Source organism: Anas platyrhynchos, chromosome 15 (assembly GCF_047663525.1).
Source record: "Anas platyrhynchos isolate ZD024472 breed Pekin duck chromosome 15, IASCAAS_PekinDuck_T2T, whole genome shotgun sequence".
Lineage (NCBI taxonomy): Eukaryota > Metazoa > Chordata > Aves > Anseriformes > Anatidae > Anas > Anas platyrhynchos.
Genome location: NC_092601.1, coordinates 13,965,886 through 13,992,915, shown reverse-complemented (window position 1 = coordinate 13,992,915; position 27,030 = coordinate 13,965,886). Strand labels below are relative to the sequence as shown.

Sequence of the window (27,030 nt, the reverse complement as noted above, 5' to 3'; positions counted from 1 at the left end):
TATTCCCCTTAATTGGATTTATTTTAAGTGGGCTTTAGTATAGACATTTCTGCTTAATTTCTTTATTGTATTTTGGAATTTGATATCAACACGAATAGAGCCAGCATGCCCTACATTAAAAAGACTATTTAAACGGCAAAATCTTTTGACTATTTTTTTTCTTTATTATTTTTTAAACTTAATCTAAATCAGTTCTCAGTTTACAGGATGAGTATTTTAAGATGCCTGTGCCGGAGCAGTGTATAGCAGCCTATCCAGCTAGGACTCGGGGTTCTTTTTGCAGGAATTATACATGGTGATTTTTTTTCCATCATTGCTTTATGTTCAGAAATAAATGTCAAAGATGTGTTTGTGTTGAGATAATTTGGCTCAGCCATATATCAAGTCTTCAAGAGATGGAACCGTGAAGCATTTTTTCTCCCTAAAGTTAACATTCAGAGGGATTTGTATGCTACAGGCCATATCATCTCTGGTTTATGTGTGAGGCCTGATAGAGCAAGCACGGCACTTGGCTGTTTTTCTGCAGTGCATGCCTCTAAGTCAGACTGAGGAGCAGCTTACTGTTGTCAGCATTTGATTCATAGAGTTGTGTAAATGGGCAAAAAATTCCTTTCTGTCATGCCAGAGGCCAAATTAAACAGAAATCCGTGAGCAGGGAGGGCTATTTAGTTTTGAGGAAACAACATGAGTTGGGTGATAATGTACCTTCGCGAGTTTTTGCAATTTGGTTTGGGCTGAGTTTGTCCTGGTTTCTTTAATGCCATAAAATACGATTCTTCCTGCTGAGAAACTGCTGCAGAAATGATACCAGCATGAAGGCAAACACCGAGCCAGCAGAGCTGAGTGAAAAGGTGCAAACACTCCACGCCGTTTGGCGGTCGACTGAGAGTGACCAAAAATGTCTGCGTTAATACTGATCTACCAGCCTGCCTGACGAATTCTTCGTGTTCCCTTTCAAACAGGCATCTCAAAAATGTGCCGCAGATATGCAGGAAGGCATATACAATAGTGCTTTTTCCCCTCTCTCATCCTGGCAATGTAATGAAAGCTCAACATAGCTGAGATTCACAGCCTCGCAATCCCTGTGGAAAGATAAAGTAGACCTGTGCACATTAAATCACTGAATTTAATACTGGCCGCTCCTGATTTTTTCAATGTTAGCAGCAGAACGCAGGAGAAACAGTAGTGATGTGTTTGCAAGGCAGTTTTTTAAAACAGCAAGCTGATAGTAAATTAGTGCGGTGAGGTTAGAAGTAGCAGGTGTTCCTGCCAGTAATATTGCTGCGTGTCTTAAACATTGCTTTGATGTACATTTTAGTGGTTAGTGAAGAGTCTGAAAGAAAATTACTGAGAAAGAAGGAACAAAGTAATGCAACTCTGTCTGAATTTATCTCTATGTGTATGAAGAAAGTGTGCCCTTAGGTCTGCATTTGTACGTTCTGTAGATTTAAACAGCTCTTCATGCCTAAAAAGCTTAATTTCCTTCAGATCCCTGTAAATACAGATCACTTAAGAAAAAATATTTGTATCATCTGATCTAATCGATCTCTATTTTCTCATTCTCTGAATTACTGAAGCTGTAACAAATGAAGCTGCAAAAAATGAAGCTGCCTTAATTGACATAGTTCACTAAAAACCTCTTACAAAAGAAGTATTTATTGTCTAAGGAAATTTTATCTCTGGTTCGTTTTATTGTAAAGATTCTATCTCAGAAATGCTGTGAATCAGAGATGAAGGGGAGTAATGATAAACTTAGGGAAAACATAAGGAAAATGTGTGGGTGTTTGAGTTTGCACATGTCTGTAAGCTATAATAGATATGCAAATATAAAATCAAGTGCTTGTGGACATGTGGTTTTGTGTCAGCTGTGAATTTTATTCATTAGCTGTTTAACACTACATCTATGCAATTTTAAAAAATAATTCTGACTCATTCTAGATAACCTTTATCAGCTTTTTTATAATGATTTCATTTACCGATCCAATTATAAACTAAATTGAATCCTATCCACTAACACAGGTTAAAATGTTTTTATTATATGCAGCTGTTTGATATCCCCAGGTGTGGGAGAGCACAACAAGGATGGAAATTAATTAAGCAAGATGTGGGAGATGGTTGCGGCCGTATGTTATGTGCTTGTCAGCCAAAGGAGACGCATGTCAAACACTGCTTGATTAGTTGCAGCATGCGTTTTTCTGACTTGCAGGAGGCACGCTGCTGAGTGACTTGGTAACTAAAACTCTGCAGAGGCTTGGCTTCAGTCACTAATCACTTCCCAGCTTTTTCAGTGGCAGGACGTATTGATACACATCTTACATGAATTATCCAAGGAGTTTCCCGATAGGCAAAACTGTTTTACATGAAGCTGATAAAAACCTGCTCTAACTGCATTTATATTTAGCATCTAATCACTAATTCTTGCAGTATCACAAATGACAAGGGCCACCAGGCACGGAAAGGAAAAGCTTTTAGCCTAACATCTTATACTTCTTATTTTTTATCTATTTCTGTGGTGATGTAGTTGCCAGGCAGAGGCAACTGTGTCTTGTGGCACACAAACCTTTCTCCTAGGTGCAGGAGCTGTAGTCATAAAAGTAGTGTGTAGGAGCAGTATGTATGTGAATTGAAGGAACAATCACAATAATCAAATACAATTTAATTTTCCCATATTTATAAAAAACTCCTAAGAGTGAATCTTGCACAGAGTACAAAAATAAGTAAATTAAAATAGGTGAATATTGGGTTCAAGACCAAGTTCCTACAAGCACAATTAGCTGTTTATAGGCGTGCTCTGAGTAGGAAAATTGATTTATTGGTAGAATAAATCTTTCCCTGTCAACAGTTTGCTAGCCAAAGAGATGCAAGAAAAGTTAAATATATAATGTTTCTCTCTCATGAAAGACTGTCCTCTCCATCTCATTTTCAAAGGTAGAACAGAAAGCACTATTACTGTTTTGGGGGAGGTATTTTTCACTAAATAATGTCAACAAAAGGTAATGTACATAGTATGTTTTCTTTCCTATTTACTTATGCAAATGTGAAATGTAATTTACCATAATTCACTATGTCTTATATCCCTATGTAGGGATATCCCTGGGCATATATGCTCCTGTGTCCCTAAGCTGAGCATCTACTCCAAGAGATAAGATAGTGCATTTTGGGTCTATCACTGCAAAGGCTTGGGAGCTCTTTAAATCTGAGCATTTGCTAATATATTTTCAAAGATCTTCAGCTGTAAAAACCATTTAGATTAGTGATCTTTATCAGTGCCATTTACAAGGGACTTCTTTAGCTATATTATCTGAGTACTAAAGTAAGGATGATGAGTAGTGCGTAGTAACTCTCTGGTTTAATTGGGATAGTCCAGAAGAGGGAGCTTGAAATTAAAGAGTGAAGGGATTTAAAAGTACTAGAAGAAATAAATTGTTCAAATATGGGAACTTTGTTTTGGTCACCCTTTATCACTGGTGGAATTTGCTTCCTATCAGTAACAGCAGAGATTTGCTTTGGGGATGATTATTATTATTGTGGTGTTTTCTTTCTGTCCCACCAGAAGCAATTAATATATTTATTTATTTATTTTTCATTGTGTTATCCACCATTTCTTTTCTAGCATGTTTGAGAAAGAGACAATTAATTAATTAACTGTATGGTGGTTACCTGTAAATTGTATATACTCATCTGTGACTTATAGGGCCATTCTCCTCAGTTAGCTCAAATATACTGACCTCATTTCAATTACACTAGAGATGAATTTGGCCCACTTTGTCTCAAGTACATGATTTTTCATCGTGATAAGCATTTCCCCAGGTCATTTCTGGAATGCCAGTTCATGCAAATAACAGCTTTGACTTAGTTACAGTGCCCTTCTGTGCTTCTAATAATAATATATTTGGAGCTTTCTCAGAGTAAAAGCTTCAATATATTATGCTTGCAGCAATGCTGTGTATAACCTCCATAAATATCTCTATCTTTAAATTAGAGTCCTGTACCTGCTGGCTAAGGAAAGAGTTTTCAATCACTTATCCTTTACCTAATAAAACAGAAAGAAGCCTGTGCAGTCTAATGTGTGTGTCTCTGTCTGTGTATTTATATATGTAGATATATATATTTGTACATCATAACCAAGTAGAAACTGTATTTTATTGGCCCAAGTTTCTCATTTTTTTTACTTGCTTGTTTTTCTCTTGGCATCTAATTTTACCCCCCATTTTGAGTCTTAATTCCAAGATCAAAATCTTGAGAATGGTTACAAACAGAAAACAAACTGACAAATATGACTAAGATCAATAGAAATATCATTTTACAATGTCTTATTTTGATATTAACCTTTTATTAAGAAAACTAATTTTGAAATAATACCATAGTGAAAAGTAGATTCTCTGAAGATACCGCAGTAGAACATGTAGACAGTTACAAAACTTAAAAAAATATATATTTTAAATGGGAAATGGCATCAGCCATTTTCCACAGGAATATTCAGTTTCAGCAAACTGATTATTTTCTGCAGGAAAACATGTTTTTACCTAATTTGTAATCAGGATCTCTTGATATGCACAGAATTTGTTGCCGAGCAGCGATACTAGCGATGAGAAGTTGGGATATAGTCTCCTTGCAATTATTTATGCAGAAGTGCGCAGATACTCCTACATCTGTACACACACAGCATATTTTCCGTGCATTATGCATGGGATTTCCTCCAGCTGGCCTCCTGACTCGCGCTCCCCTGCCTCCGCGGTGCCTGCGGCTCCGTGCCGTACCTCCTCGCCTCTCCCGCTGCGGGAAGCTCGCCGCCAAGACGGGGCTGGAAGGGGCTTCCAGGGGTGCCTCGTCCCACCTGCTGCTCCAGCCAGGTTCTCTTGGGGTTGGATGCTCCAACTGAGGGCCTTGCAGGGCAAGGTTTGAAATCCTTCCCTCTTCTGAGCCCCTCTTGCAGTGCTTGACCATCCTTAGAGTAAGATGTTTCTGTTTATCTGATGGGAATTTCCTCTGTTCCCATTTGTGCTTGGTGCCTTCTGCTGTGGTCCTCTAAGACAGGTCTGGTTGTGTCTTTTCTACACCATCCCATTAATCAGCTGTAGAGAGCAGTAAGGTCTGCCCTGAACTTTTCATAAGTGCAGGTCTAGCACCCTCTCTTCATCTGCATGCTTCAGCCCTGGACCATTTTGGAGGCCATTGTGGACTCACTCCAGTTTGTCAGAGGCTTTCATAAATGCATATGGGAGAGCCCCAAACTGGATGCAGTACTCCATGCTGCCTTACTAGTGCTGAACAGGGGGAAAGAATCGATTCCTTCACCCTTCTGGGTACTCTCTTGGTAAAGCAGCTTGATCTGCAGTTGTCCTTGAACTAGAAGCTGTAAAATATGTGTAAGTGGTCTGCTGTGAGCTCTGGAGAGCTGTGTTAGCTGGACCTGCTCGAAGGGTTGCCTTGTAGCTGCAGCCTGGCGTTAGGTCTGAGGTGATCCACGTGGCCTCACATACACATTTGGTAGTGTTCTCCCCCACCTCCCTGCATCCCCCATGTGCCTTGCCACAGGGTGTCTTCCACTGGGTCTTGTTGAAGGAAACGGGTCTTCCATCAACGTCCTAAAAGGAAAGCTAGGGATGATAGCAAGAGGCAAATCTGAGTTATATGTCCACTGAGCCCTGACTTCTGGACGAGTGTGGTACAACAAAGGGCTTAGCTGCATGATTTCCACAAACAGATGTTTCTGAGGAGTGGACAGGAAGAAAAGAGGCCTTGGCATAAGCTATGGGGTGGGGTGGACCTCGTTATCCTCCAGCCGCAAGGCTTGGCCCCTTTTTAGAGGATCACCTCGTACTGCAGTCGGCCATGGCAGATGGTTTTCCAGATGAAGATCCCTGCAGAAACCCTGTCTCTTTGAAAGCTATTTTTAATGTGTTGAAGATGATGTGAACCATTGACCTGCAGATATATATAGAGTCTGTAAAATAAATTGATGCTATGCTTATAAAGTTTCATTCAGGTCGTTCACTGTAATAATTAATGAACCTATAAAAGGACTTCATAGAACAGTAAAAATGGAAATACTTCACAGAAACATAAGACGGCAGTTGTATTTTTCTTCTGTTTCACATGCCTCTAAGTTATGTGGATTTGTGACTTAATAAATGTTATGGAATTAGACATGGACTTTAATTTTAACCTGCCATTTAGAATGTCTTCTCATGTCTAATTTCAAAGACTCATGTGGTCATTATAGTAAAATCATTGTATGACTTAATTGTAATAATAATTAAACATTGACCATTATAATGAAGTAATTTAATGTTCGTAATTGTTAGTAGCCTTGTTTGTTGCTATAATTAATTTGTTGCTCTCCTAACAGGAAAAGAAGTTAACGGAAGTAGCTGCATAATGTTTTTATTAAGGCTTCAGGCATGACTCTCTACCCTAGGTACATGCCTGTGACACCACATATTTGATTATAGCAACTGTGGGCTCCAGACCATTAACTTTCAATACCTCTATAAAGGAATCTTTTCTTTTACCTGTGCAAAGTATTGTTTTTATTGTCAATAGTCATTTGATAATAGTAATTGTTTCTTAGTGGTTCCAGTGTTGTACATCAGCAATGACATGCAGTGTTTTTAGGATCAAGCTGTGGATCAAAGGTTTATACTTACATGGTGTGCACCACATAACCCAGAGCCTCCCATTTGTTTGGTGGTGAAGTACTGCAATTATTCCTTCATTGCATAGATGTTAATTGAACCCAGTTGTTGGTTTTAAGTTCTGTGCTCTTCGTCCTTCCAGGGCAGGAGAAGCTTGTTGTTAGAACAATTGCTAGAAAGTTGTTATCTTTTCAGGAAATGAATCATAAGAATATCTTAGACAAGCAGGAGAAGAGAACAAAACTCCAAAACTTCAGAAATCTTAAAATAGTACCCAGATACAAGAGTTACAGCTAAAAAAGGCGGAGTTGTTATCAACCATGTTTACTAAACTTTAAGGATACATGAGTCAGAAAGGTTTAAAACACTGAAATTCTCATGCTAGAGCAGTCTTAATCAAAGGAAAAGTTGCATGTCTTTGTTGAATTATGCCAGAGTAACTACATATCTTTTAAACCTATCCTCAACAATACAGGGCTTTCTTTGTTTTGTTAGAGAGATAGCAAAACAAGAAAAAATGCTGTGTAGCACACATATTGAAAGCTTTCAGAGTTTGTCTGCAGGATGAAATTGTTCTGATTGAACTCTGACAAATTATAACCTGCAGGTATAACGAGGATTTTCCATTTTTGTCTAACACATATACATTTTGTCTATTCCATTTTTCCTTTCCTGTAATGCATTCAGCACAGCAAGGGCTGGAAAGAAATCTGATTGTGAAACTGATAAATTGTCTTACATAGTTTCCCTATTTTGGCCATTGCCATGGTCTGGTTCTGAAAGTGCTTGGAATCCTTGTTCTCTCGCTTTGTTTTAACAAGCTTGGTCTCAGTTGCCCATTGCCAGTACTATATTACCTACACTGCACATTATTTTTTTGCCTATCTCATATACTGTGCTGACTCCAGGCAGCCTCAGTGTAAAAGCAGATGAGATGATTTATTTTTATCATTCAGTTTTTCTCGTGAGAAAGAGAAGCTCCTGGGCCTGCCCTCTCTACTAGCTTCTTCTTAGTGCAGTCATTTATGTCTTGGCAAACAGGGTATATAAAATGCTACTGAATTAAATCAGCAAAGTGTTTCATCATACTTATTTTGCAATCAGTGTAATAGATTGTTTACTGGTATAAACCTTTGCTGCCTCATTGATTTGTGTGGCTTTTTCTTTTTTGCATGAAAAGGGAGTTGGCTCAGCCTGTGCAGGTGTCAAGAAGTCATACAAATGACAGACAGTGGAGGGTCAGACCCTATGATTTCAACTCTGACCACAGCCATTTCCAGTTCTCCTGTACACTCATGGAAGATGCTTCATGTGCTAAAACTTGCTGCAAGTCTTTGATATCTTTGACCTTTCTGAAAATGTCTTTTGCATTTTGATATTCCCTAAGAAGACAGGTGGTATTTTTTGATTGAATAGATAGAGATTTCATGTCTAAACACATTTCTTGTTCTGACTTTGTTGGACTAGTTAACTGTTCTGTATGTTCTATGCTGCTCACATGCTTCTCTTGTAATTTGTTTTTGAAGGATACTATCAAAAAGTTAAAAATAATTAAATGTGCAGAAATCCCCCTGGAAAGCATTAGTAATGTCCTGCTAGTGTCTCCCTTTGGATCGAAATGTGGGTATTCTTGTACATACAAACCCACTTGCAACTATAGTTTCAAAAGTTGTCCTTGATACCTTCTGGTTGGAACAAATGTTTGGCTCCAGGTGCCACAATTAAGCAGACACAGATCCTCTGTAAGCAGGTAGGGAAGCTGTGAAAAAAAAATACAGAGCCTATCAAAAACTATTAAAAAAATTGGCTCTGAAGCGGGTCAGAGACAGCCCTCCAAGGACAGATGCCGAGCCCAGGAGGTGCTGGGTGCAGTGCATCACTTGTGGCTGCAGTCTCATGGAACAGCTGCTGAAATACCAGAAGTGGTTGCCCTGTTTTCTTCTTCCATCACCTGCACAAGTCATCTGGAAACATGGCAAATGATAACATTTCCATTTGAACAAAATAAGGAAATCCCTGTGAGCAATTCTCGTTTACGGCACAATAATAAAAACCCTGGCAAAAAATCAAGCCCTTTCCATATCAGTTCAGCACACAGAATTGCTAGCACAGTTGATGTCAACAGCTAAATAGCTGGTGCAGAGGCAGAAGACAGAGGCTGCTGTGTTCTTAGTAGTGCAGCTCAGACAGAGAAAATGAAATCACGGTAGTTCAACATTGGGCGAAGACTTAACTAGTGATTTTCTGGCTTTCTGTTTATGCTGTAATGTAGGAACATGCATGCATGTGTCTGTCTCTAATTATTTAACAGTATTTAACAATACTTTCAAAACCAAGAAATGCAATTACCTAATTTTGCAGAGCTGTAGGAGAACATGGCTACAATCTTTGCTTGATGGTGAGATCGTTGCAGCACTGTATTTTTAAGGGCTTCTTTTTTAGCCATAATAATCAGCAAATTATTTTGAATGGCTTAAAAACATAAACAGGTGCATGAGGCAAGAAGAAAACAACAGGCCATATTTTGACCTTGCTATATTATTTATGCCTTCTATGAGTGCCACTTCTTAACTCATTCGGTATTTAAAGCTTGATTTGTTTTCTCTACATAGTACAGACCTAGGACGAGGCTGAAACTGAATGTGGAACATAGGACATTTACTGGGGAGGTGGAAAATATGTCTGCTTATTGTAGTCTCATATTTTGGCTCGGGTCAGGAACAAATCTTTCAAATTTTCAAAGTATTTTGGCATGTTGATCCTTGTGACATTTTTGTGTTTATTTCAGCAACTGCGAATAAAGGCAATAAGAAAATTCTCAAAACAGATTTTACACTTAGTCTGAATTAAATGAAAAGCCAGATTTCATACAGGGACCTGAAGCATTCGGTACATTAGATGATGATAATTTCCAGAAGGGTGGTTTTCTTTGGTGGTATTCTAAATGTCCCAGCTTTTGGCTGCCAGACTTGTAGGTTGAGAAACTTTGAGGCTGCCTCTTGATCCATATCATCTGAGATCTGAGTCTGTTTAATGAATCTCAAACTGAGCATCCAAAAGCAGAAACACTCCGACTCATTAATCACTGTGAGAGATCTTGGCCTATCCATATAAATTAAGAATAATAGTTCCCAAGTAGAAAGAAACATGACTTCGTGTTTCCAGTGACAGTCATGATATTACTGGTCACTTACATTTGTTTATCAAAGATATGTCCTTGTTTCACTTTGGAGATATAAATCAACACCACTACAATTACAGATAACTTGTGTGTCTGTGTGTTTATATGTGTTTATATGTATTTTAGGCTAATGTTTGATGACGTATCCTTCAAAGGTCTCTTTAAAAATCCAAGCCTTCATCTAATAAAATGAAGACCTGGTTGAAAATCATTGTATTTGTGATGGAAGGAGGCAGCAGAATATTCATGTAAAACAACTGCTGACAGACTTTGGGTTCATTACACCTTCCACTGAAAGTTTCGGTCAACAAGTTTTTTGAGAAAACTATGAAGTGTTGCAGAAATGAGATGTGGAACATTTAGGAGAAGGACACAGTGCTATACATAATTTATTGGGCACTGTTTGTACAGTCAATTGTTAAGTTATAAATAAAATACAATCTTAAAACAAAGATGAAAGGCTGAAATTGTGGGTAGTTATTTCCTCTGCATTTCTATTCCAAAAAAAATGTTTCCAAGTTTGTTCAAGCAGTCACATTTTGGTTTGGTTATTGATATTCCCAGTGTCATATCTATTTTTGGATGTTTCACATTGAAGACTTTATTCTCTGCCATTTGGTGAAGTGCCTTTTCCTCCAGTAAATGCTCCAGAACTCTTTGTACAGCTCAGTGAGGTGACCAGGCCCAGTGGAGGGGAAATGACGGGGAGGAAGATGAGGCTCTGTTGATACCAAGTTTCCAGGTCCTAGAGCTACTGAAGAACAGGTTGACTTGCCTCATTGACAGAAGGTCCCCTTGCTGACTGTTCCTGTTCAGCACCTAACATCATGGTACTTTTCCCCAGCACTATGCTCCCATTTCTTTAGGCTGAGAGTGGGCACAGGAACCAGCTCCATAGCCTACACCAGACTGATGCTTGTTTTCTGCCAGCAGAGAAGTCCCTGAACTGGAGAAATCCCTGAACTGGAGAAATGCTGAACCCATTTAAGCTCTTTAAAAATGAGTTTAGTGGATGTAAGAATACAGTCCATATACTTTTCAGAATAATTTATTATAGATCTTTGCATCGGTGCTCAGAATGGGGTGCGAACATGGTCTCTGCAGCACCTCTGAGCAGGCTTTTTACCAGTGATGGAAGCATTTCCTAAATGTGAGTGGAAATAGCACAGGGTGGGCCTGATGAAGAAACAGGGGCAAAAGGTATCATCTTAGTATAGGTCTAAGCATCCCTTGCAGGTACTCAGGAGCAGTGGGAGATGTTTGGTTTCAGGTCTCCCACTTCTGCGAGTGGTACTGACCCAGAGCCCTGGTACTCCATCTCAGCCATGGGAGCAAAAACGTTCTGGCTGCTTAAGAGGAAAGACATGACCAATTTGAACTTAGGAGTAAAACATTTCCTAGAACTGAGCCTGAATAAATTCTGGAACAGTTGAACAGGAAATAAGCTAATAATGGGATTTTACAATATGCATTTCCCATATAAGGCATTGAAATGCAACACGGGTTTGTTGCTGATCTTCTGGCTATTTTGATGAAAATGTTACATTTCTCCACTGTTTGCACTCCTTTACGTTTGTGAGGAATTTGCTCCATGCCAATCTAAGGGTTTTGTCTCTCCTCCCTCATCGGTGGTCCTTGAATGGACCATTCCCACTCCAGACCAGCGAAGAGCCTAGTTAACAACTCCGCCTGGCTGCCTTTTGTTTGTGTCGGGGAGCTATTTCCTTTAGCCCTTGCTACTGATGCATAGGAAGGGGAAGAGAGGTGGGGAGCACCCGGCTCAGTGCTGTTCATGCGTCTGAAAATAAGTTCCCCAAAACCCCGGTGTGGAGAGAGGAAGCCCTGGCTCCAGGGAGCCTGCTGTCTCCCTCAATAAACAAAGGACTGGGTTTGGGCAAGTTGCCCAAAGTGTTGGTGCAGGGTGCGTTCTCGCCCTTACTGCTCTGCCTGGCCTTTTAAGGATATGTGACAGTATGCTTAAGAACACAGTAAGGTGTGTAATTCAGCTGTGATTAATGAGGGAAAGGCTCTTCTGTAGCTTCAGCGTTTCTATAGCATTGGTCAGACTCCCTTCTCACTAGTAGCTCGCTAAAGTGCAACTAAGATTTTCAGTTTGGCCTCCCGTCTGCTGCACTGTAAGTGTAATCTCTTGCCAGCTCTTATGCTGCGTTAATTTAGAGCCATCTACCTTTCCAAATGTACTCTGCATTGTGGAACAGGTTTTGCTTGTGAATGTGAGGCCAGATGTTCAGAAGAGCAGAGCTCCCGTTTAGGCATCTAGCAATTACTGCTGTGACACATACTGATTGCAGCTGAAAATCTGAAATCTGTCTGCTTAGACAATAAAATATTCAAGCTGGCTAGTTTGTGTAATGCTGTAAGAAGTGGCCTATGTGCATATAATTCAAGAGTTCTTTCAAAATAGCATGCACTGAATCACGGCCTTAGTTTTAAACGACAGCTTGTGCCAAACTAGTTATTTTGGTTTCTTGCCAAGCAGGGGTTCTCTTGCAACTAACATTTTCCTTTTCTTTTTCTGCCATATCTCTTAATGAAGGCTTAATGCAACAATGACTGTAGGTCTACTGGTTAGATAAGAAATACGTCTGATTCATTAACAATTTTTTCTTTCTTTTCCAGTGACATATTTGATGCCATGTTTCCCGTAACACATATCGCAGGAGAAACAGTCATACAACAGGGTAATCCTTCGCCTCTTCTTTACCCTTGCATGTTTGCTTAGACTGTATGATTCACATCTCTTCATCTGAGAGTTCACCATCTTTGCTTAGTGAGAAGAATGACCATATTCCAAAAGCTTGTAAGTGTCGGGCTATATCATAAGTTCATTGATGTGGGCCCAATGTTTTGTTCACAATCTTCTCTAATATATGTAGAGCTCTCTAGGGTTTCAAACTGCTGTGGTTAAATGTAGATAAGTAGTATTTCAAATTAATATGTTCATTCCTTAACTTAAGATATTCAGGAACTAAAGCACAACTCAGAGTATGCAAGGGTGGCACAGGCTAGCTGAGGGTAATTAGAGGTGGAAAATATTTTTGCAGTTGTTGGGAATATTCAACACCTCATTGTGCTGTATCATAGCTATCACACTTGGCATCTTACCTGCATGCCTGCAGCATGTTGTGGAGGACTTCAGTACCCTCAGGATATACTAAAGCCTCTTGCTTGTTTACATTGAATAAAGTGTTGAATCAATCAAAAGAGATAAATTAATGCAATTGAAAAATACTTATAGGAAGAAATCATAGTGATAGTTTGATTTATGAAGGAAAGTAGGCAAGGATATTTCAGAAAATGAATCTCACTGTAAGTAATCTGGTGTACAGGCCTGTGCAAATATGTACAGAATTAAATATGGAGACAGGAAATAAGTGACTAGTTTAGCAGACCTTCAGGAAACATTCACCGTTTATATTTTGCTTCCAGGTGACGAAGGAGACAACTTCTACGTGATTGACCAAGGCGAGGTTGATGTAAGTACACAGTTACGGTCTGATGCTTATTTTGATTTTGCTTAATAAACTTTTATGCACTGGCACACAACTTTATCCAGCCATGTTCTGTGGTTCTGTCTCCTTTGTTCTTGAAATAGATTTCACAGGATTGGTCTCATTACTTCGCTTTTGTTGTGTTAAGTCATTTGTGCATAATTTTATAATTGGCATGTTTTACATCCTAGCTTATTTGTCCATTTCAGGCAGGAAAATACGGTATCAAAAACAAGCAAATGACATTATCTTCAGAACCCTAACCACACCTGGAGGTGTGCAGTCTTTGGCAGAACAGGCCACCATGCTGGAATGCACCCGAGGGTTCAGATCAACCATAAGGAAAATATTTTCTTTAATCAGTTAGCTTAGCTCATGTGTTTTTTTTTCTTCCAAATTGAGATACAGCCTCAGGCAGCTAGTTTCATCTCAGAAACCTTAATTTGCTTTTAAAATTAGATCCAAATATACGAACAATGCAGCATATTAATAAAGCAAGGATTATTATAAGTGTAAAGTGATCTGTTAGACCACAAAATGTTTAAGGGAGTGTGTGGTGGTTTAATCAGCAAGTCTTTGAAATGCAGTTTTCTTCTGAAACTGCCTTCCACATTGTAATCTATTCACCTCTTATCATATTTATGCTGTATGAAACTGACCCTTTTGCAGTTTTGCTGCAAGTTTCTCATTTGACAGAATTCTCTACACACATCTTTCCTACCAAGAGTTGTTGGGTAGGATGGGTTTGCTCATTAGCAACATTGCTCTTCAAATGCCCAGATGAGTTTTGTCTGGAATACTTAAAGGAGAAAGTGATTTATTTTAAATCCAGGCAGGAGGCATACGGTTATTTTAGTGAAAGTTACGTTTTTTTTAGAAGTCTCTTTGTGTCAGGAGACCATCTAATTGGTATTGTTGGGAATTGAGAAACCTCACATGCTGCCTCTGCCTCTGGAAGCTGCTTCTCAGGAAATCCGCCTGACTCACTGTTCCTATCAGGCATACCTCTCAATAGCAAACATTGCCACATACACAGTGCCATAAAATAAAAGAACAATATTTATAGAACAGTGCTAAAATTTAGTTTTAAAATCATTGGTTCAGGCCCGATACTGAGCTTAATGACTTCACTGGCTTTGAATCAGACCCACAAACATACGCAAATGCACTATTGAAGTTATAGATTAATCTTCGTTAAAAACAATGTGCCTTCACTGAAAACCTTTAGGAAAGTATTCTCCAATGTTTGGCTCAGGAACAGAGGGGGTCCAAATGACCTAAGAAAACAATCTCAAAATGCTTGCAATTAATTGCAACAAAAGATATCTTCCACATGCACACATCACTTTTACACACAAAGCACTGACAAAGTGGGGAAAATAAATGTCCAGGGCCTAGTTTTTTATCTGCTTGTTAAACCATCACACAAGGTGCTTTGAAGATCTTCTGTAACTGGTGGTTGCCTCTGTGGCCCAGGTGGCCTTATCTCTGCAAATGCTGAGAAGCATTTGCTTAGAGCATCAGTGGCTCTATTCTCTGTCAGGGAAGACAGCACCTTAGTTTCCTTCCCTGGTAAATCCTGACACCTACTCAAAAGCACTGTTACTACAGCATGCTAGTTGTATATCAGAGGTTCTGCTTGTTATTTATGAATAAAGTTGAAATTCTTTCAGAAGTAATCTTCACCAGAAATGGTTCAAGACATGTGTCCAGATCATTTTTAATTGATGATTTCTTGAGTTCATGAAAGTCTCATGCAGAATAATATTACATTTCCCAGAACATTTCAGGGGCCTTTGAGGTTTTTGAGATAGGAGTTGGGGTAAAACTTGAAAAGTAACTAGAGCAACTAAGTAGCCTCATGGCCACTGCAGTGCAAGTACCTGTAGGCTCTTAAACTCTACAGTGGTTTTTGAAAATTTTATCATAGACCCCTGGTTTGACAGGCTGGTGAGCAAGCAGGTGAGCAAACCTGTTGACTTTTGTGAGATTCATGTTTAGGATTAACTGATCTTAGGAGTGCTTTCCTGAACAAGGGAAGTACCACCCATTATTTGCTAAATAAAGAGTGTAGCGCACAGCTTTGTTTTATGCTCTTAGAGTTGAAGGCAGAAATTCTGTTTGTATTCTGATTAGTTTGCAGTTTTCCAGTCAATTAAATAAGATATGGGATATTCAGTCTTCCTGCCTTGTCTCAGAGATTTCCAAAGATTTCTAAGAAAAAAAGAAATTGCTGGATTTCTTTGAATAGATCACACCTTCATGTTCCCAAGCATTCTCAACCCCTACTGCCCTCACTGCTGAAAGCAGCCTGTAGCTGCTAGGAGAATGATCAAAGTGGAAAGATCCACAACAATGTCATCCTGACGCTTCCCAGATCCGTGGATGGGCAGTTTTCTGACGTGAGCAGTGGGACAAACACATCCTAATTAGACTTAGATGTCATTTTGACTGTGCTTATTCCAGGACCAGCCAAAGCTCCTGACTCTTGAAAAACTCTTTTGTGACCAACTATCATGATGTCCTCCTTCAACATCCTCCTCCCTTCATCCTGGTGGACCTAACTGCTGCAGTCCCATCTCCTCAGCTGGGTGCTCTCTCTTTCCTAAGCCTTGCTTACATCTTCAGCCAGAAAATAAATGAATTCCTTTGTGAGTTACTGTGGAAGGCACAAGAAATATTCAGTCATCCAGGAGCAAGTTGCAGCTACACCATGGGACCTACAGAAATTACTTATGGAAATTGCCTTTGCTGTGAAGCATGCAGGGAAACAAGCCCTTTCCCCCAGAGATTAAAACTTGTACCAGGGCAGTTGGTGCAGAGCAGCTCATGCCCAGTAACTTTCTTGTGTATAAGGCAGTGGCTCCCAGCCCCCATGGGTGTGCACTGTCAACTCTGTAAATATAGTGCTCCCCAGAAAAAAAAGTTCTTCCACTTTCTGGGCAACAGTGCTAAAATCCTTGTTGTCTGAAGAAAATCCAGACCGCTAGTAACTGAGCTGCAGTTCATTTAAGCCTTGCCAGATACTTTTTTGGCATGCTTCCACCCTTCTCCAAGAAAAAAAAGCTACTTGGAGAGTAGACAATTGACCCCGAGACTTAAAGCCTCAAGCCATTTTCTGCCTAGTTCAGCTGGTGTTGGCATATGCATTGAGGCTTTTAACCCCTGGCCAGGCTGTGCTTTCATCATTTCCATGATCTGCACAGAAGTGGCAGGTATGCCTGGACTGTGGATCCAAGGAGCAATTTACTCTGAGCAGCCAGGTTTACCATGCACATGAACAGATACATATTAAGGAAATTGCAGTTACCATCATAAAATTTCCGTCCCCTGGAAGAAAGTTAGGGCAAAACTGAAATAAAATCTATCAGCCAAGCAAAAAACAAACAAACAGAAATTACCAACAAAATGGGGATAACAAAAGCAGCCAGTAGTGTTCTGAGTTAGGAAAAATAAACATTCTAAAGTAATTTACCATTAGTCTTGGGATAGGCACCCAGAAAAGTAAGAAAGTCTCCAATTTTCTTAGAAATAATCAAAGTCAAATTGGAAGTACGATTCAATAATGTATTTTAAAATATAATATGTTATCCTCAACTCTTAGAATTTTAGCACCCTGTTAGCATAACCACAGATTAAAGTATCTGTACATTTCCTTCCTGTTATTACTGTGGCCAGCCCAATAAGATGGAATACCCCTCAGTTCACAAGCACGCTGCCCTGCTTGACATGAACTGTGCACCAAGGGAGAAGAGCACAGTTTTTTTATGTAAAAAGTTTTTTTAATCTCACTTCCTTATGGCAGTGAAGAAGGTTTGCAATTATGTGGCAACTGTTGTGAAGTTAATAAAAGCAGACATCCACAGAGATGCTGGTAGCACTTTCACCTAACTTTAAAGAAATCAAAGCGTTCTTCAAAGAATGCAAAAGCCATAGGAACTCAATATGAAAGGTTCTTGGTGGCTGGCTGTTATTTTCAGGTCATTTCTTTACAGCAGCTTGCCATCTGTCTTGTATACTTACTCAGCTAAAAAGTGTGTAAGCTGTGCAAACCTTACTGCTTTGCAGTACTTCCCAGAACATTGTTTGTAATGAAGAAATCAGGAAAAGGTGGGTCTGGGTGAAGCCAGATTTTCTGTGTCGTATACCAGGTGCTAGAAACCAGGATGGGAAAGGTATTGTAACAAAGCAGGCACTGGGTGGGAAGGGGCATGATAAAGTTACCGATCACAGTCTTCCTTAGCTCTCCAGGGTTGAGGAGAATTGTAAACTCATGACCTGGCCCTGCATATGGATAAAGTTTATACTAGGTAGATAATGGCATGAGGTTTGAAGTTTCAGAGGTCAATTGTCTACCGGAAGCTTTTCTGCTTGGAGACATGTGAACGTATGCCAAAATGTATCTGGCAGAGCTTAAATTACAGCTTCCAGTAAAGATGTTGAAAGCACCTGCTAAAGTATGTGTCTTGCAAAAATCTCTAATCCATACTTCTAAATATAAAAGTGACTTCCTGTTTGTTATTTTAATCTTACAACCTCACATTTTTTACTTTAAAAAGCACCATCAACTACCATTTTAGAACAGATGTATTTTTTAGACCCAACAACTTCCCATTCTATTTAATGTCATGGCAACTTTCTACAGTCATTCTCAGGTTTTCTTCTTGTAAAACAACAGCAGTCAAAATACAGTATAGTGAAAATTAAAGGGAAAACTTTTCAGTATTTCTCCTAAATAGCTTCTTTGTTTACTGTATTAAGTTATATTTGGAGCTGTAAAGTAATATTATGGACAATAGATAAGATTATCTTTTTACTGTAGTTCAAATCTTCTTGAGGCCCTTATTTGTATATACAAATTGTCTAGTTTGTATATACAAAGATGAAAATTACATAGTGGTTTATGTGAGAATAGTGCTGTTTTTTAAAACTAGTTATGTTTTATAATCCATAGGTCACTTTTTGTTTGAATTCTTCCATCTTTAAGGTTTTTCCTGTTTGACACCTTTCTAATTTTGGAAGGATACTTTCTGAAATTTTAAACATAACTTCTTAAAGCTTGGAGTTTTCAGCTTGAATTTTTAGGATACTGAAAGCAGTCTCCAAGTTAGTATATTTATATTTAAGAAAAACACATTCGTACTACAAATAAACCACTGGCTTTATTTGGGAAAACTACCCACATATAAATATCCTTCATGTCTAAGACTTGCTTATTTTTCCAAGATGAACTAAACCTCATCTTCATTTTTGGATAACAAATATTAAGGCTTGACAAGACACAAAGCACAAATTATTACAAACAGATTTGAGGGAGGGAATTTAAGATCTGAAAGTTGCAATGCCTGGAACAAATTAGATTGTCCACATAGATCACAAAGTGGCAGCAACAACAAAAAAAAAAAGCTAAATATCTACTTTAAATCTGTGATACAAAATTACAGACTTAGTAGTAGAGGTAAGCTCACTCCTATACAGCTCAGAGATACGCATTCATATTATGCTTTCAAAGTAACATGGTTATATTACTGTGGTAAGGTCACATTGTGCTTCTTTAGACAACGGGAGGATGGATGAGGCCAAGATGCATTCCTGTTACATTGAGCATTGTGTGACTCATTGCATATTCTCTCGCAGTTAGCACATATGTATATCGTGGACTATGAAGAACGGAACCGCTGATGCTCACAGACGATTTTTCCCACTTGTCTCCTAAAAAAAAACTAAAGTGAACCAAGTTGCGTGATTTTCAAGCCCACAAGAATCACACTGCTCATACTACATGGTGGAAAACAATAGAAATCTCTTGATCTGTGGAAAGTAGGTGGTCCTGATGGCTTTATTCCGCCTCATATTTGGGCATTTGCAGTTACACATTTCTGTCCAGCTGCATGAAAAAAGAAGGTTCCAACTATTACAGAGCTGTGATCAGCAGGTCAAGTAACAAGTAGGAATAATTCACTTGTGTACTCGCTTCTTTGGTTAGAGTTCCCAATTGCCTAAAACGGTCTGAGCCAAAACCTCAGCCCAATATTTTTTTAGGATAAAGAAGGAGATCATCTGAGCTGCTGCCATATAACATTGGCTTTCATTAGCTGTTCTGAGCCTAAAATAGCTTTACTTCCTACACCTTACAAGCAGAGCCACTTTCCTTTCTACTTCTTTTTTTTTTTCTTTTTTTTAAAAAAAAAACAAAACAATTTGAAAGGGAATTGTGGAGTTGAACTCTGTAAAAGGGCAGACTGGCATTGTGATGTATCATCAATGCACTTTAACATCATCATGAAGACAAAAGTTAATTGTTGACTTAGGCCTTTTCAGAGAATGATGTGCAATGGTTTTCCTCTTAGAAAACAATAGTTATTCTCAATCTGTTTCGTCTTTTGAAGACTGATATTGGAAATGGCATTTTTATTGGGGGAGTGAATGCTGAGCCCAAAGACTGTCAGATCAATGATTTGGTTTCACTTCAGAGTACTTTAAACCTGACACCCTTGGGGTGGGGGAATGACTATTTGCATAAACTGTTTATAGGCTAGATGTCAAATATCTTTTGGGGAGTCTTGTCAAGTAAGACAGTAAAATTAGTCTTAGAGCAGATTTGTAGTAGCCTCTGTTTACAACAACTGTGTAACAGAAAATGACTATCCTTCACTTGCTCTCTCTTGAGTTTTACCAGCTTAATTCCCTTCTGGGCCGCAGACATAATGCATAATGCTTTAAAAAGAAACATCAACCATACTGCTTAAAAATAGGTGTTGGAATTAGTTTATTTTCTGCTTTTAATTCAAACCCTGGTTTGTATTCCTCAATGAAATTGTCACTGCATTTAACAAATCATTTTACCAAACTGCTTCTTGTGCAAGAGTAAGAACTGTTCTTCACAAAAGTGCACAGAAACACATGTATTTTTGTGTGCTAAAATGAATAAAGGATACTGACATTCACAATGTAGTCCAAAATGTATTAAAATCTATTACACTTTCCCTATTGACCCTAGGAATTTTTTTTGACAACCTCAGAGATTGGGCTAGATGATTTTAGAGGTCTTTTCCAACCTAAACAATTTTGATTCTGTGACTTTGGTTGAAATTTGTACTGAGGACATGAATTAGCTGTAGTAAACCTGGGGTCCATCTGATGAAATACCCCACAGTAAGAGTGTATCCCTACATTCAAATATGCATGTGGTCAAGTTTGCAATGGATTAACTGAGTTTCACACAAATTTTCATAAAAACTTTCATACATTATGTTACCAGCTTCTAAGAATCCTAAATCTATTTATCCATTTCTCCATTTTTTGTCAGAAAAAAAAAAAAAAAAAAAAAAAAAGATCCAGGACCGACAGTATTACCTGCTTGTTTCACCTACCAGGAAAGTGCTTGGGTTTGTCAGGGTTTTTAAAACTTCTTTTTCTAGTTTCATCTTTGAGGAGAATCAGAAGTAAATTCAATGTTCTGTGCGAATTTCTTTCTGCAGGGAGTGTAAAAGTTTGAAAGGAAACGCTGTTGTTATTCTCTTGTGTGATATTCTCCTACGTGTCATTCCTTCTGTAGTGGCAAAGAAAAGAAGCTGCAAACACCTTTTGTGGCTTGAGCTGTTTCTTGGCAGTCTGCTACCACCTGCCTATTTTGGATTCTTTTCCCCCTTTATTTCAACCCCTTGATCTTTGATGCTCCAGGAACATAAAGAGCCACAACATTGTCCGGAATCCAGCAGCGATGCTAATACTGCTCCTTTTCAGCTCTTTCCCAAGAGGTCCCTTGATCAGCTGAACTGCTCCATGGCCTCATCTAGCTCCTACTGAAACAGCTTTTCACTCACCTCAGTAGGAGCCAGATGAGATCTTAATTGAATATTGGGAAGATAAATTGGGATTGATTCCAGCTGTAGTTTGTAATATGCCTTTTCATCATAAAATGAAGGTATAAGTAAAATTAATACCGACAGTTCGTTGAATTTTGACCCTAGTTCATTTATTTTGGTCACTGTCTTTTCTCATGCGTAGCTTGAATACAGTTCTATTTCATGTTTTTAAAAACTGTTCATCTGCTACTCCGCAACTGGTAATAGGCTATGGCCCTTTCCTTCCCTATCATTTCCTGCTAAAGACAAAGATACCTGCGTATTTTCTTCATTATATTTTTCTTCACAAAGCTTCCACAGAAGTAAAATTAATTCTTGTTGATTTCTGTTGTTGGCCTGTGACAGAGGGGGACATATTCTGCACCAGATAAATGCACACAGCCTTTCCTACCATCTAAACTCACTGACACATTAACAGAATGAAAAGGGTTTATTGTGTAGGTTTATAGCACCAAGGCTACAAGCAAGCTGCAGAATACACAATCCATACTCATTTTAGAATACATTATTATCTCTCAGGAGCTGTATGATCAATAAGAAATTCAGCCCAGTGTAAAGCACCTGCCTAAGCCCCCCTTTCTCTAGCAAAGTTTTTACGTAGAACTCAAGCGTAGGACTTCTCAAATTCTGTGTCATCCGGGAGTGATGCTGTGTGTAGTGGTATCAATCCATGCTGTGTTTTGAGAGGATGTTATCTAACAGCCTTTAGGCCAAACATTGCTTCACAAGTTCAGATGCGTGAGTTACAGATGAAGGATGATTCTGTGTGTAGCTTCCCAAGTCCAAAGCACTTGGTACTCTTCACTAAGGAAGAAACAGATTTCAATAGTTATGTTTAAATGTGGGAGGCACTAAGCCTAGGGAGGGAAAAAAAACAACATTCCTTTTCAGAAGATGTTTCCCTGTCTTAAGTGTTTTTAATTTCATGGCCATGGTGCTTTTCGGCAAACCTCATTATACGTATCAACAAATCTCCTTCCTTTCAAGTTTGACAGTGTTAATAAAAAGCCAAAGTTGTGACAGTTCTACTTGTTGACTGTCTGAGCCTCAAACACAAGAGGGAAAAGCCGATGCCAGTTAACCACAGGAGCTGAAAATGCAGAGAGTAAATACCGGCATTGTACTGAAGCAAGACAACTTGAAATTCTGTCCACAAAGCAGGTTGTTGCCCTCTTTGTGACTCACTGAGGAAACTGTTACGCTCTTGTTTTCTTTTTGTGTCCCCAGCATTGACTATTAGAAAGGAAACTGCTAATAGCTTTTTAGGTAACTGGCAGGAGAAGGAAAGCTGCAGCTAAAACCCCAAACTGGTTTTGCTTCTCTTTTTGCGTTGTGTCATGGTAGGTTTATGTCAACGGAGAGTGGGTCACCAGCATTGGAGAAGGAGGTAGCTTCGGGGAGCTGGCACTGATCTATGGTACACCCAGGGCTGCCACGGTCAAGGCCAAGACAGATCTCAAGCTCTGGGGCATCGACAGAGACAGCTACAGACGCATTTTAATGGTAAGTTCATGGGGAATGACTTGTTTATGGAGCTAATATTTTTTACTTTCTTTTGTAGTGCCAGTGCTTTTATTCTGTGATCAGATTACCCTGATGGCAGAAAGCTCTGCAGCCTCTGTTTCTATATAAAAGAGAGGACATGACAATAATATCAAGTAACAAAATCAAGTGAAGTAAAAGGTACCAAGATTTAGTAGAAAGATGCTGATTCAGAAATGCAGTTGAATAATATTATGAATAACTGTTATACCTGAATAACTGCTGACAACTATGAAAGCTTCAGGCCTCCCTTACCCACCTAAGCTAATGCAAGTCCTCTCCTTCTTGTGCACCTCAAAATGTCATCACTATCCCTTGCCTGTGGGGTCTTTGAACTTGTACCATGAACTCTTGAAGGCAGGCAATGCTAGGGAAATCCTAAAAAAAAAAAGCCTCAGTTGGACTCTGCCCTCCATTTTTGTCAGCCAGCACACAGCCACAGATACCACAGGATGCGAAGCTGCAGTCTGTGCTGACAGTTCATGGCCCTGCTCCTTTCAGACTCCCTGATCTCTGCAGCAAAGCTCAGCAGAACTTCTGGGCACCTGGGGTGTGTGCTAGGTTATGGGTTTGCTGTCAGTTCTTGAGTTGTGTGTTTATAACGAAAACTTTGACAGATAATTATCTTTAGCAATGTCATAACTTTTTTTTGAGTGTTTGTTTCTGATCTCAATGTGCCTATTATTTCCTTTTCCAGAAAATATTCCTTCTTTTTTATTATTATTTTTTGGATAATTAACAGCTCTATGTAAAGCTTCTTTCTCAATAGGACTTTCCTATAAAAGCTGCATTGTTTCATTATGATCTGAAGAAAATTATACTATGCTCTCAGCATAATAAAGGAATGTGCATTTTGAGATCATATATATATATCCAGCAGATGTCATGGGTAACTGAAAAATTAGCAAAAGGATTGAGTAGATTTTACAGTTAAATGATTAGTTCTTAAGCAACTGAGTGTAAGAATGATCTTTATTTATACTTGTGATGACTGCTAGATGTCTGTATGAAACATTACTGTTTTTCAGTCTGTATTTCATGGTCTGGGTTCTGTATCACATAAATGAACACCACGCTGACATCCAGGAGAGTACAGCTGATGGAAATATGCTCTATCCCCAAACGTTCAGCCTGGTAGTTCCAAGACAAGATATAGGAATAATGTTGAGAATCATACTGTCTTCTCTCTCTTGTCATTAAGCAAGATGAAATTTTTGAATGCTTCCCAGTGCAGGGAAGCAGTCAGTAGTAACTGAGACCTTTCTTCGAGATATTTCTAAACCATAGGGCAGGAGAACTTCCTAACAGATTTAAGAGGCACACTGAACTTATTTGTCCCATATCCTACATGGATGCAATGGAGGGGTGTCTGGGATAATGGGTGCAATGAACCTGCATGCTGCAAGGAAGGATTGAAGGTATAAAAGAGAAGGTATGTAGGTAGAAAATAAATGTCAGTACAAGGCCTACGTTCTTTGGCTTTTTCAAGCATAGCTTTTTATGGCTGCCTTTAACTTTGCTATTTAAGAATTGAAGGTTAAGATTCACAGGCCTCATAGCCCTGAGGTAATTTCAGTCTCAGCAATGATGAAAACAGTGGAACCTAACGTGGTTCAAACTTGTGTGCAATTCGGGTTTGGTCATGTGTCCATTACCATCTGATAGCAGGCTTCAGGAGATGCATATTTGATGCAGAGACAGGATTTTACTAAAAGGGATTGAAGTCCAAGTGGAATAGGCTATGTTTGTAATGCTGGCTTTAGCCATACATATCACTTGAATATCATGCATTTACTTCTGTTTGGCTCTAGTGTAGTGATAACTGCTTTTCAAATTCATTTTGTGAACCGGTGGCCACTGTACCTTTCACAGCAAGCTCATCTTCTGCATTGGATGAGATCTCTAATTTAACAGAACTTCATTCCATCTTCCTCTCCCTCTTTCTCCTTTTTTTTTTCTTTACAGTTGGGGCAATTAAAAATTCTATTACATTAGATACACAGACAACACAGTTGTCATATTCTCATATTTAGACATGAAATATTTCAGGTAGCAAGGTGATTTAATTGATGTAAGTATTAAAAATGTCCCATATTTAGTGCTGCCCACTGCAAAAGCAATTTACTTCCCCAGACTACATAGATTCTGCCATCTTCTCATTTCTTTGTAGGTGCAGTGTGGATAATTTCTTGGCTGTAGGTGAAATAAGATGCCTGTCTTTGTGCATTCATATGAGGCAGGTTACAGTGGCTCCCTGCACATTTCCTCAAGCCCAAGAATTAATTACATCATGTTTCAGCGTCTGCATTTCTTACTTGAAGCTAACTCCACTGTTACTTGGCTGTTTTTGCTGTATTCAGTTTTAAGATGCAGTAGTAGGTGCCTTTCAAGTCCCAGAAAGATTATTTCCTGACATTTAGCCTCTAACCTTATGTTTCTAGAAAGCTGCTGGATATTTTAGATGTAGAAATGCTTCTGCCTTTAAATGAGAAGTAGTAATGCTTAGGATAACTTTTGAAATATATCATTTAAGATGATTCAAAAACTGAGAGGGAGCACTGTTTTTTTTTATTTCCCGTTTGCAAGTACTTTTCCTGTTTGCAAAAAAAAAAAAAAATCAATGACCTTTTTCTCCAAAGACTTTTTTTTTGTCTGTAGTCAGATAAAGTCCTTCCATAACCCGTGATAATGTTTTTTCTTTTGTCTGCATTCCTTCCTGGCCATGACCAGCCCCGTTTTTCTCAAGCTAGTGTTGAAATTTTATTCAAGTTGTAAATATTTATTTGTGAATCATGCCTTCAGGTCCACACTTGCCAAAAAGATTTTATCCTGTCATGAGACACTTGACTCTGTACCTCATTTCTCCTTTCAGGCTCTGTTTTGGTTCTTTGCTTCACATTCAGTCAGCTCTGGTTTTTATTTCTGCTTAGTGCCATTTTCCCCACTTAGAAGTCTCATCGATACTGACTGGTTTATGGTATGAATAAAATGTATCTCAGGAGGTTTGGGAGTTTTGGTTTTCCATTTTCCTGGATAGACAAAGCCTGATGCAAAAAGTTCCTGCTGGCTTTTAGTTACAGTTGTCATCCATTTATTACTTTTGCCTGTCCCAAAAGAAGTTTGTTAAAATAGATATATTTCTTTATATTTCTTTGTCTCAGCTTAGGTACCCTGGTGGCTTGAGGGTCACATTCAAGTTTGTTTTAGCAGCTGTGATGATTGTAAAAGTTGGGATAGTTCTTTTTGTTCAGATTTGCAGAGAAACTGCTTGGCTTTCACTGCAGTCCTTGACAAAGTATTATACCATGAAATTCATCATACTAGATGGATTACAAAAAACACTTCAACATGTTCCCACCTCAGTACGCTCACAAATTATCTACCCATCTGTGTGTTCCATTTGTTTCATAAAATTATCTGTGCTGAGTTCCGTACTTTTCACACTGTTGTAATTTTTTTTATGTACATATTCTCTGTGTGTGCATCCGCAAACAGAAATTTATGTATGTATTCTATATTTAATTATTTACATTCTTCTGGGAGAGATGTAAAGGAATTTTTGCCTTAGGATTCTCATCTAATTCAGTTGCTAAAATGTTGCTGCTTTCTTCTTTGCAATTGGGATTCAAGAGCATCACAGAGTGGGGAACATCCCAGGGTAGTACAGTATTTGTATTCTAAATATAGCAAATACCACAAATACCAGAGAAGCAAATGTCTGTATCCCAACATCAGATTGATCCCCCAGACAATTCAGTTCCCAGACTGAGGAAATTTGAAGTATTAATTTCTTGTAATTTCTTCTATAAGAAAGTCTGATTCAGGATAATTTAACTATCTTATGGTTCCCATGGTCCAAGATACCTGGCCCTGAGAGGGAAGTTGCATTGTATACAATAGTTTTTGCCTGTATGGCAAACTTTGCTCCTAGAAAACAAATATTGTTATATAAGTAATGATAAAGCAAGGTTAGTCAGTTCCTAATGTTATGCCTCATTTTATTTATGCTATTTTGGCTTTGCTTTGCCATCTTTTCACAGCTTGAATCTGAGAACAAGTTCTTTAGCAAGTGCCTTTTTCCACTCAGATGAAGTCAAGTCAGAAGGACTTTGTGTTTCATAAAATGTGGATTGCATGGCTGCCAAAGCATAAAGCAAATCCAGAGGCTGTATTCTGTCTAACATCTGTACATCATAGCACCAGGACCTTGTGGCTACTGTTTTGATGGCCACTATTGCATTGTTTCTGTGACTTTTTTTCAGTCTCCTATAAGAATGTACACCCTAAGC

The 27,030-nt window shown here is 38.7% G+C and overlaps 1 protein-coding gene across 3 annotated transcripts in view; it reads left to right on the top strand.

Annotated features, from left to right (window-relative positions):
* Window positions 1-27,030, top strand: part of PRKAR1B (protein kinase cAMP-dependent type I regulatory subunit beta) — a 101,321-nt gene that overhangs the window by 45,752 nt on the left and 28,539 nt on the right. For all 3 annotated transcript variants that reach the window (XM_027469234.3, XM_027469236.3, XM_027469235.3), the window contains exons 5-7: window positions 12,460-12,521; window positions 13,270-13,316; window positions 22,544-22,702. In XM_027469234.3, the coding sequence (XP_027325035.1) occupies window positions 12,460-12,521; window positions 13,270-13,316; window positions 22,544-22,702 (268 nt within the window). The remainder of the gene's footprint in view (window positions 1-12,459; window positions 12,522-13,269; window positions 13,317-22,543; window positions 22,703-27,030) is intronic.